Below are 12,247 nucleotides of genomic sequence, written 5' to 3' on the forward strand. Positions count from 1 at the left end.
TTCTGCCTCGGAAATGGGACGGTGTTGGGGTTGTTGTTTATATGAACTTGGTGTGTTCAGCTGTGGTGGATTGGCTTTGGAGGTTTGCGACTGAATGTAGGAGATGTAGCACACTTGGCTTTAAGCTGCTTTTGTTTTTAGGTTGTTATCCTCCGTGCTGGATTTTAAGTGGACGAAATGTAAGACCTTGATGTCTGTATGTATGTGCAGTATGAGTTTCACAAGTCCTCAGGCCTTTAGTGAGCATCAAATACCGGTTTTGTAGTGAAAACAATAGGCCAAACCTTACAACAGCAAGACCTTTTCAATATGCAGTGTTTATTGTCCTCTCAAAACAGACTTGCATATATATGCACATCTTGTAGGAAGATTATCAAGAAGATGAAAATAACACTGATGGGTCCAGAAATGAATTGAGAGCCTCTGAGATCACCATAGACAACCCACCCTTCCCCCAGTCTCCCTAAGCACCTATTCGTGGTGTTCTCCGTCCTTCATGTCCTAAGGGATGGAAATGAGATTCCTCTAGGGAGTGGGATCCTCTGATGTGAAGGAAGATGCACCAGGGCCTTGACTAACTCCCTCCAGTTCTTCCTCCTCCTCTCGCCCCCTTTGGCTGAACTAATCATTTCCATGGTTTTTGCTGAAATCCGAATATAATCTAATCCTCAGCCACCTTAGACACAGATAGAGAAGGCTGGACTGTGGTTCTCCATCCAGCCATCACTTATCCAGGAGCTTCAGTCTGTTTAGGAAGGAGTGAGCAACCAAACCTTGCACTGATGACTGGTGTCTGTATTGTAGCATGTCCTTTCTCTACCTCGTGGAGTTAATGTGGATGTGATGGCAAAATGCTGTTTACATGCACTGTATACTCTGACTATTCAGCATGACTAGGCCTAAATTATGTCATTGACACTCTTTGTGGTTTAGTCCCTGAGGTGCCTTAACTCACTGTAAACATGCACTTTATAATTTTTCATGGTATACTTTATATTAATTAGCTGTTGTCCAACTTGCAGTGGGGTTAGAGACTTGTTTGTTTTAACTGAGCAAGTTTCCGATTAAATCAGTCTAATCCAAAAGATGTACAGACACTCATTTGAAGCATATCTTTAGTGTAATATTCACTTATGTCGCTGAATGAAGCTGTAAAACTGTGATTGAAGTAGAAGTTACATCCTGCGTCTTACAACTTCTCCGAACATCAACAACCAGGGATCACTGAGTCAAAGACAATGACCTAATGTTTATTTATAAAAGCTGTAATTTAAGCCTGGTTTCTCTGGACTTGCTCATGGAGATCCAGCCTCTTGCAGAGTTTTAGTTGAGACTCTAATCAAACACACCTTGTGCTGTTATGCTGAACCTCCCAAAAACCTTGTTTAGCAGTATCACATGTAGTTGGTTATGATTAAGGGCCACAGGAGGGGAACACTCCTGGAACAGAAGACCTGTGATAACTCATCTAAGCTATTTATTTATTTTATATATGAAAGCTGGAGGAAGTGAGCAGCTTCCTCAAGCTCTTCTGCTTGGATGTTGCTCCTTCTGCTAAGGAATCCGGGTAAGAGAAAGAAAAACAAACCAAGTTGCTTAGTCATCAGTCATGCTGAATAAAGAAAAGTAGGAGTATTTATTTATTTATTTATTTATTTATTATTTACATAGAAACAAAAGCTTTATAGTATTCTAAGATGATTTTGTGACAGAATGCAATACAATACAGGATGTGTAGGGGGCAGCAGAGTTTTGTTGTGTCTTAAAAGAGGGAGGTGTGCTTGTACAGATGAAACTTTGGTGGCTTTGATTGGGGTAAAGTATGAAGTACATCTTAATAACATGGAAGTCCAGGCTGAGATGATGATCATCACAACGATTAGGCGAGCAGTCAAATAAGGCAGTCAATTGAGATTGAGAATGCATTCCACCAGCACCAGTTTGCCAAGGATCTTTTGCAGCAACTTGGGATTCTTCAGCACCCAGCCTACTCATGGCTGTCACGTTTTATGCTTTGGCAGTTGTGGTTTTCCCCATGATCTGGGATCCAGATCCATGCAGGTGTAGGTGATGTTTACACCCGTCCTGGAAGAAGTTGCAACTCACATAAAATCTCTGGAACGGAAGGAACAAGTAGTCTCGAGGTTACCTTATAAAGAAAGGCACCTACAGCAATTAACACAGCTGACAAGCCAGCCGTCCGACATTGCTAATGTATCCTGACAGCGGTGGAAATTTGCATAACGAGCTTGTGGAGACTGGAGAGAAAAGATGTGAGGCACTAATGAAACAGGTGCCTGGCACACCCTCCCCTCCACCCCCCCCCCCCTCTCTGTCTAAGTGAGCGATTACTGGGGCATTCCTTAGAGCTCAGAGCTGCTGGAGCCTGGGATCAATAAAATAAGGCCGTGCCTGGGTCAGATTCCTGGGGTGGTGCTTTAATATGCAAATAACCGGTGGTTGTTGACAGTATATTTGAATGATTTATAGGGTCTTGAACTTCAAACGCTTTATGTAGGGACACCATGTTGTGTGTTTCTGTGGGTTTCTGGTTTTGAGCAGTACACCTTCAGGATAAAGGAAGGAGTTGTTCTTCAGATCCTTCTTCAGTTGTTCCTCAGATGCTGCTCCTCATATCCGTGCTCTTAGGTGGTCTCATTTGAACCTGACTGCATGCTAACGGTAATGCTAACGATTTATTTTCTGGGAAAACGTGATTATAATTAGTAGGCTGACTCTAGAGGGCATCTTGTGGTAAGGGTGCCACAGCGGCTCATGTAACGGATGATGTCACTGGCTGCATGTGAAAGTCTCTTATTAGATTTGTGTACCATCACTTCTAGCCCCCCCACCCCCATGTCATCATATATGATTATTACAGATTTTTTTTTTAGCTTCTGTCATTTCACTTAAGGCCTCTAGTTAGTGGGTGAGGCATTAGTTATCTTCAGTAATTTGTGTTGAAAAACAAAGAAAATAAAGAAACCTCTTTACCGAAGTGTAGGCGAACTTGCTGACAAGTTTGGGAATCGTGGTCAGCATGGCCTACCACAGAAGCCCCCGGGCTTTACACTGTTTCTCAGGGTGTGTACACAAGGGACCACATTTCTCCCAGTCAGACCTCAGACAAAATGAAAGGAACTGTGGTTTGGAACCCTGTGGAGATGAAAACAGCAGATTCAGGGGGCTGTGAGTGTGTGTGTGTGTGCACTTCTGTGCTCCTGCTCATTTTCACTGTCTTTGTTGGTGGACAGAAGTATTTGTAATGTTATTAGGATGACTTACAACGTAAATAATCAGTGCTTACAGAGAGGAGGGCTCTCAGTCTTCCTGAGCTTTCCAGATTAAATACATACAGTATCAAAAAGACTGTAGATATAGTTGTGTGTGTGTGTGTGTGTGTGTGTGTGTGTGTGTGTGTGTGTGTGTAATTTTGGTTTCATGCTGATATCCGGTGTTTTTGTGTACATATCTGGTGAGGCTGATTCAAAAACATTCTACAATCTCACATTGTAGAAATTAGACCAAAATCTATCTAGATTAGCATTACGTTGTTACATGACATCTATTTTTTCTTGTATGAGTAGAGATGCAGTAGAAAGAATGTAATGCAAACATTTTAGCACAGCTGCTCAGTGATAATGAGTTAATTATAACAATAAATGAGTAGCCAGATTTGTGTAGAAACGTCAGCCACATCTAAACATCTGCCAATACTGAGATGATTACACTTTCACTTGCCCCCCCCCCCCCCCCCCCCCCCCCCTTTCTGTATGTTAATATTTCATACTAATGCTGTTTGCTATCTGGTGTCGACCAGAGGAGGAGGAGGGGCGGGGTCCCCTTTTGAGTCTTGGTTCCTCTCAAGGTTTCTTCCTCTTGCTCTGAGGGAGTTTTTCCTTGCCATGTTCACCAGTGGCGATGCTCATGGGGGCCTGGAACCAGGTTATTCTGTAAAGCTGCTTTTTGACAACGCCTGTTGTGAAAAGCATCATGTATAAACTTGAGTAGTTAGCTGTAATACAGGGAGTGCTAAGCTGTGAGATAATAGAACTACCTTGCTGTAGTTGGCATGAGGCCTCAGTCTCATTAGACAGTAATGACACTTTATTTACATTGCATGAAAGTATGACAGTAGCTTTTGCTTGATTTAGAGGTGAAAAAGGTTGGTTTTAAACCCCCCCCCACAAAAAAGTTTGAGTCTCAGAATCAGCCAATACTGGTGTTTATCAAATGCCTCTCAATTAGCTTGCCAGGTCAGTACTAACTGTAGCGTGTTGAGGGATAAAGCATAGACTATTTTGGGCATCATTTCCATTTAAAGACCTGTGCTGCTCGATTTATCACAGCTTTAAGTCTTTGCTGCCCCAGGATGGCTTTCTGGAGCTTTCCACGCTGACCCAGCTACACTCTGTAGGTGTAGGGAAGGTTTAATGGGCACAGGTGATAGTCATCTGTGCAGGTTACAGTGCCTCAGATTCTTGGAAAGTGACGAAGAAACACGTGACCAGACAGATTTTCATGTTACTGACAATGTGCTAGAAGTCCTGTGCAGGTCTAGTGCAAAAATCATTGATCCAAAAAGGTTGGTTATGGTGTAGCAGAGGACTCCCCAGTTGGAGCTGCAACCTGACTGAGTTGATTAGTATTTGATGACATTGATTTGTTTACTTAAACGTGCTCTATAACAATGTGGTTCATATGATGTCCGCAGTCATTCTGACGTACGCTAGACTACAGCGTTGGGGGTATACTTATCAGTATAGGCTGATTGGATATTGGAAGGGAAAAAAAGAATTAATTGGATCCAGTCCTATAACTAGCCTAGCCTGAAATAGCACTCTCGCACACTTGAGGTTAGAAAATAGTCAATGTTTATCACTGTTTATAATTATCATCAGAATTTGTTACATGACATAATGCACTGATCCGAAATGCTGAATTGGGATCAGCACTGATGGGGACAACAAATCAGATGTTGGCCAGATGTAACTGATCCACTGTTGATACTGTTTCTTAGATACACTTGCTTTGAAATGGAAAAGTGCTATTCCAAAATGGGAGACACACCAAATTCTCACTCTGTGTTTTAATTAATGGAACTGAATGCTCTACATCTGGCTGATATTTGAGTGATTACAGTCAAACTTTGAGATGAAATGAGTGTTTCAAACATGAAATTAATTTTAAAAATGCTTAATTACCATGGATTAACTGGATTCAGTGCAGTAGGTGAAATGCAAAATAAAAGGATTGTATTCAAAGTTAATAGTATTTTTTTCCTGCTTTTTTTTCCCTCAAATCTTCGGAAAAACAAAATATCATGATGCTAAGCATTCATCATGAAAATATCTTGAAGTACAGTTTTAGATGCTCATCTCAAGTGAAGTGCTTCATTTAAAAATAGCTAATCTCAACTAACACTCAAGGTTTCAGTAACTGAAAAATAAATGGGGTATTGTGCCGTCTTTAAGTGAAATGGCCTCTATTGGAAATAGCTGAACATATGCTGCTTTTCTTAGACAATTAAATCAAACAGCCAGCAGATTAATCGATTTTAGAAATAATTGTTATTTGCTTCCCTCTCAGTACTGACCAACATTCCCAGTAGTCTTCGAGAAGCTCCAGACTATTAAATGGCACTCCACTCTCCAGCCTTTCAGTAAAAGGCCCACAGTCCTTTTCCGGAAGTCTCTTTGCACCTGTGCTCGGCGGCACACAATAGGAGGTAAATATCAGAAAGAGAGAGAGAGAGAAAGGGGGCGGGGGTGGATATAAAGAGGAAGAAGGGAACAGAGCCAAGTGTCATCATCCCTCCCTTCCTGTCTCTTTCCATCCTTCTCATCCTCGTCTCTCTCTTTGCCGTCAAATGGCCTTCCTCCTCTTGTTCCTCGGGCTCCATTCTTTGGGCTGGGAGGAGTAATTGATGTGTGTGTGCGCTCCCTGCTAGGCTGGAGCTGTGTGAGCCCAGGCATCTGGATGGCAGATTGAATTGCAGGGTTGGAGAGAAAAGCTCGTTATGGGCTCTAACAATGCACCGTCCCTCTCCTGAGCCCCAGCCGAGGGGCTCTGTCCCACGTAACCCCCCCCCAAGGTCCCGTCCCGTCCCACACCCCCCAACCCCCCCACCCCCGCCGATCATTACTCCCAAACTCCCCCAACCCAAGTAACACCTCAAGACCAATCTCAATGCAAACCTCACTTTTATCCTCTGTCACTTATCCTCAAATGTGGTCAGTCCACCAGGATGTTTGCTTCTTTAGTTTTGCACTGAAGCTACAAGGCTAATGTAGCTAACAAGGAATAGAGGCTTGAATCAAACATTTGCCAAAGAAAAATTATCGTTTCAGCCGCCACAGGTTTGAGGTCTTCGTATTTTCTGCACTTTTATCAGTTGTTACGGTAAGTGTTAGTACTGTAACAACTCTCAATTCATAATTTGTATGATTTTGATATGGCGGTTTCCCGATTTGATAGATTTTTTTGATACAGCATCAATAAGGAGTGCCTGAAAATCTGCCTCAGTTTGTTTGTTACCGTTTTCAGATTATTACAGCATTCAGCACTGCAAAAAAGTGTGTTAATTATTCGTCTTAAGCTAATATGTTAGCCCCAAGCTACTGTACACTTGTGAGTAAGATGCTTTTCCTAACTTCTCTCAATTTTTATGTGAACAGGAATGAATGTTTTCAGAGGAAATGTTTTCTATGTGAAGTTTTCATTTTTTTTGTTATACCTCAAGCAGTATAATCATTAACTTGAACACTTTGAGTAGTAAATAATGTCATAACCATGTCTTATTGTTGGTCGCAAGCTTCCATTACTTGTTAGCTACATTAGTGTTATGGCTCTAGTTCATGTGTCTCAGCAGGTCAACTGCATTTGGATTAGAGGGAAAACGATCCAAATTAATTTCTCTCCAAATTATTACTTCAACTCCCTGCCTCTCACTGACCAAAGTGCATCATAAAAGCTTATAAAGCCTTGTGTTATAAGCATTTAACGTTAGTTGAATAGGTCGTGCTGTAACGTTACTTTGGTGCAAAGTTGAACTTTGTGACGTTCATGACTGTCGTTTGGTCACGTTTCGCTTAATTGCGTCCTCTTGATGGTCTCTCTCTTCTTCGGCTCATTAAAAGAAGAAACATCTTGTGCGAACAAAAACGCTCCCCAGCAGCGTTCAGGAGCGGGCGAGAAGGCCTCTGTTAACAGAGACGCAGTGAGACAGACAGACGGACAGGCCTTACAGTACTGTGGAGGGGCTTTTGTCTGCCTGTCTGTCTGCATTACCCTGAGGCTGGGGTCCTAATTGCTGTGGCTGGCAGGGATCAGGCAGCCTGGTGGGAGTGGATCCCTCATGGGGTCTCCTTTCTTTCGCCCCCTTCTAATCCATGCTTAATTTTAAGCAAATGTCTTAATTTGAACGGAGGCTCTGCCCCCCCCAATTCTTTTTTTGGATGCACACATCCACACACACACACACACACACACACACACACTCACACTCACACTCACACTCACATACATGCATGCTTGCGCACACACACACATCTGTCTCTAATGCTTTATCCCCTAACAATGGTCCCTGTGTCAGAACACACCCCCCCCCCACATCATTAGAGCTCTTGGTGGGGAGCTTGTCTTTCATCTGTGTCCTTCAGTCTTGTCTTGTACACAGTATATGTGTATACACATGCACACAGTCCTCACTGCACTGCTTTTGGAAGTTAGTTCTGTTTAATACATCTGTTACAGGTTGAACTTGAAGGCATACAGAATAACCGAGTTGAGGTTTGAGTTTTGGAATGGGATGCAATAAAAATGCCCCAAACCATTTTCTGTTTGGTGGATATTTGTCAAGGGTTTCCCTTCTTTTAGTTGTTACAAACCTGTGATCACTCCTTTTGTTGTCATTTCCTCTGCCATGTGAACCATACCAGACAGGAGTACCTGGGCACAGGTACTTGGCACTGTTCACCCCTTAAATTCCTAGGATTATTACATACTAAGGCTTATTACACAGTAACTAAAAGGATTTCAATGCAAACTGACTGAGCTGTTCTTAGGTTATAGGGTGGGTAATAATACTTTGGACCCACTCGCAGGCCATGGCCATTTAAGGGGTGAATTGTTCTTTTTGCCAGGGTATTGAGTGTACTGAACTAGGACATGTGGGCAAAGCTAGAAAAAAATGAAAATGTTAAGCTGACTTATTACACATTGACATATAGGCTTAAATTATTTTTTTAATAAATAAATGAAACACTAGTTGACCTGCATTGATACTACACATTAAACCTAAGAGCAAGTAAAAGCTAAATCAGAGTATTTGGTTTTTCTTCTTAGGTTTTATATTTATATATATATATATATATATATATATATATATATATATATATATATATATATATATATTATTTTTTTTTTTTTTTTTTACTTTTTTTTTTTTTCTGTAAGGGGGCTGTGGACCTAAGATTTTCACTCACTTTTCACCTGTGTAAATGTGATGTGACAAACATGACATGATTCATTTGATTTGAACCTCTGAATCACGCCAAGAAATCAAATCTTGTGGCCATCACAAAGCTCCGGAGAGCTCTGTCTAGTTCACGGTTCTATTGTACTATAGTAAATGGATACGGGTGCTCGACCTGCATGCAAATAGTTCTGGGCACAGGTTACTAACTGCACCGTGCCATGCGAAGCTGCCCACTTGAAAAACTGGACAGGGCTACAGCACGCATGAGTCGTATAAGAAACTATTCTGTTTATTGTCTCATTTACATTAACTTAACGTTCGAATTTGGTCATGACTTTTGTGTTCTTAACACAGACAAATTTGAATGAGACTGGCAGTCTTAGGCTAAAATTGAGCTTCTTGTGTGCCTAAAAACAGTTACTGACTCTAAATTTCCTAGTTCACAAGTAATCCTAGAATTTCCCACTTTGGTATTTTCCCTGCACCGTCATACCCACTTCACTTGATAAAGTGCTTATTAAAGACCTGTTTAGTTGGATCAGGTGTGTAAAACATGTCTAGGTTCTAAATGTACCACTGTTACACATTTACTTGCCATGTGATCTGAAGTCCATCCTGCTGTCTCCGACATCAGTCTAACATCAGTTGTACTTTTCTCACAGGCACCTCTTCAGCCACCCCCTGGGTCCTCAGCCTCAGCTGCAGCAGCTGCGGCCGCCGCCGCCGCCGCTGCGGCTTCTGGGACGGCCCAGTCTCTGAAGCTCACCTACCCTGAGACGCTGGACCGCATCAAAGAGGAGTTCCAGTTCCTGCAGACCCAGTACCACAGGTTCTGATCCAGCATACTATTTTAATGTCTTGCATGTTTCTCTCTTACAAGTATGTTGTTCACATTGAGGAAACGTGATGGTGGTTCGTGGTGATGTCATGCATTCTGTAAACACATGAGGTGCACTTTTTTTTTTTCTCGGGCATTCATGCTGTATTTATCTGAACACTGCTTTTGACTGCGAGTCGCTCCGTTGCTAAGCAGCGCCAGTGTTGTAACTGTTACTCAGCTGTGATAGCAGGCTGTCATTTTGATGTGTACAATTTTGTCTAATTCAGTCATAGAGAGGCTCATTGTAGAGAACCTTATCGCCTTACATGTGTTTATAGTGGTTGTGATATGGGGGTCTAAAACTATCAGTGAACCTGCACTGAGTTTTTATATGTAACGTTCATCTCGCTAAAATCTGCTAAAAGGTTTTCTTTGAGTCCTGTTTGCCTTACAGCCCTATACATGTACCTCTCCACCAAGAAATGTGTTTTAAAAAGGTGGTTTAAGGCCGAAATCTTATCTCAAAACTCTTTTGCAACAATGGCCCAATCCCAATTCACCCCTTGCCCAAACCACTTGGCCGATTTTTGTTGAGACACAGGGGTAGGGCGAAGTGTTGGGTTTACGTTGCCCTCCAAACTGGGCTTTTTGCATTACACTCCAAGTGGAGTGTTATGCGAGAGAAAAAAAGGAAAATCACCAAGATGGCTGTGCGAGCAACCAAAAAAACCCACTAATGTGAATATATTCTCAGTTAAAATTTAAAATGACCATTGTATTATCTTAGTTTATTGTCGTTTCAGAGTATTATGGTCCTTTTTTCATAACAAGCATTAAAAATTGCTAATAGTATGCTAATGTCTTGGTAGCTAGCTAGCTGAATGTCCTGTTCCACCTTAAATAGTCCTGCAGTGATGCCTGAAGCGCCAGAATGTAACTGCTGCTCCATTTAAGATGGAACAGGAGAAATTTAAACAGCTGTTGATTATCTCACTTTAGCTTCATATCACCTAAGAATTAGTGGTGGGCGGTAATTAATAAATAACTGTCGCACCCCCCCCCCTCTTTGAAAGCATATGATGCCCTAAATGTAACTAAAGCCCAGCAGTGAAGTTGCTGAACTTTACCCACCTCTGCTTTTACTGCAGACTGGCAGGTCTACAGAGCACTGCTAGTAGCCTGTTAATGGAGTAATGCTCTTTTCATTTGAGGGTCCCATTGCGTAGAGGAATATTTCTCTGTTCCAAGGGGCAAAGTGACACTCGAAAACAGGGGGTAGGGGGAAAAGTAAGAAATGGCAATGGGCCAATATCTTAGGCTTCAGGCAGCATATTCGTAAGTATTATAATTAATAACTTGGTGAAGAACGAAACTCTTCAGATGTTTGGTTCCTGTCATCGCCACTGTAAACAATTCTGATTTATAAATCTCTCAGGAATGGTGCATTTTACATCAAACTACTCTAAATGACTGGTTACATCTTTACCATTGAATTATACAAAAGTTTTGAAAAGTGAACTTTCCCTGAAGTTACTATAAACTAACAAATGTACTGCTAGCAAAAACAGGCTTTTTTTGGTCCATAAAGAAATGCAAACACTAATCCCTCCTCCACTACAACAGAATGCCTTAGCTTTGATATGATTGCTGCAGTGTACAGTATGAACACCACCCTAGTCAATGTTTCCTAGCTTTGGTCCTGGAGGCACACTGCCCTGCACATTTTAGTGTTGTCACTGCATCCAAAACACCTGATCTAATCAGCTTGTTAACAGCTCCTTACTAACTGGCAGTGGGTGTGTTAATTCAGTGAAAGCACAACAATGTGCAGGGCAGTGTGCCGTCTGTCTCAGGGCTGGGAAGCACTGCCCCTAGTCGAAGTGTAAACAAACACGAGACGCCGCACACACAAAAACAGCAGAACTCATCTCTTCCATGAAAAACAGTGGGAAATGAGAGTATAAACAAAACCACACTGGCCCTTATTCATTGCATGAGTGTAGATTTGCCTGCCTTTAATGACGTACACATGACTGCGCTTGACTCATGAAGCTTTCGTATGTTGAAACACGGTTTGAGTGCAAATGAACCAGCTTCAGTGCATGAAATCAAGCCCACACCTACCTGTCCATCATTTACACATCATTTACATGAACCACACACTAAATCACGCAGGTGTTTTGGTAGGGTGCCAATAAAACAACAGCATTTAGTCACTCACGGGAAGATCGAGCAGTGAGAGCACTGGTGCACCCACTGACCAAACTTTGAAAACTTTTAGTTTTAAAATTACAACGACTGGGAAGAATGAAATGTGAAATAAACACTGCTTCTTTTTTTTAAATGGGAGATGTGATTGTGTTTTTTCATTATTATTTAAAATAACACATTGAAATGCTGTTTTAATGCAGTGTGAGAGATGCTTCTGCACTAGCTGTGTTTTGTGTTGTTTGTTTTGTCCGTAGTGAAAAACAAAAGTGTGGTATACGTATCAAGTTGGGCTGCAGCAGACAACTATTTTGATACTCAAATAATGTATCGATTTATTGAAAGGAATAATCAGCTGTTGTGATTAAGACTGCAAAGTAGCAGCTATAAAATGTAACAAAACTAAATGAGTATTCCCTTCATCACACCTGCAGGTTGTCTGTGCTTTAGCAACCGCACGACAACTACACATAAACATCAAAACACAAACGAACAACACAGAAGCATGAGTGTGGATCGCTGCGTTCCGTCAGCCATAAAATCCTATTTCTGAGTCTAATATTCTTGAAATTGTATAATTTCGGACAGTAGTTTTCTTAAAATGCTGCTCTGTAATGAGCGCGCTGAATGCTGTCCAGCAGCAATGTTGACCACCCCAAAAAGGCAGTGTTGTTGACGTGCCTGGCTGAACCCATTGCAGCATCAGTGTATGTATATCTATAAGCAATACTATCTACAGC

General features: G+C 41.7%; 1 protein-coding gene across 5 annotated transcripts in view; it reads left to right on the forward strand.

Moving 5' to 3' along the window:
- tle2a (TLE family member 2, transcriptional corepressor a) overlaps positions 1 to 12,247 on the forward strand; it is a 52,750-nt gene that overhangs the window by 954 nt on the left and 39,549 nt on the right. For all 5 annotated transcript variants that reach the window (XM_037545517.1, XM_017702269.2, XM_037545519.1 and 2 more), the window contains one exon: positions 9,142 to 9,308. In XM_037545517.1, coding sequence (XP_037401414.1) covers positions 9,142 to 9,308 — 167 coding nt within the window. The remainder of the gene's footprint in view (positions 1 to 9,141; positions 9,309 to 12,247) is intronic.

This window comes from Pygocentrus nattereri, chromosome 15 (genome assembly GCF_015220715.1).
Source record: "Pygocentrus nattereri isolate fPygNat1 chromosome 15, fPygNat1.pri, whole genome shotgun sequence".
Lineage (NCBI taxonomy): Eukaryota > Metazoa > Chordata > Actinopteri > Characiformes > Serrasalmidae > Pygocentrus > Pygocentrus nattereri.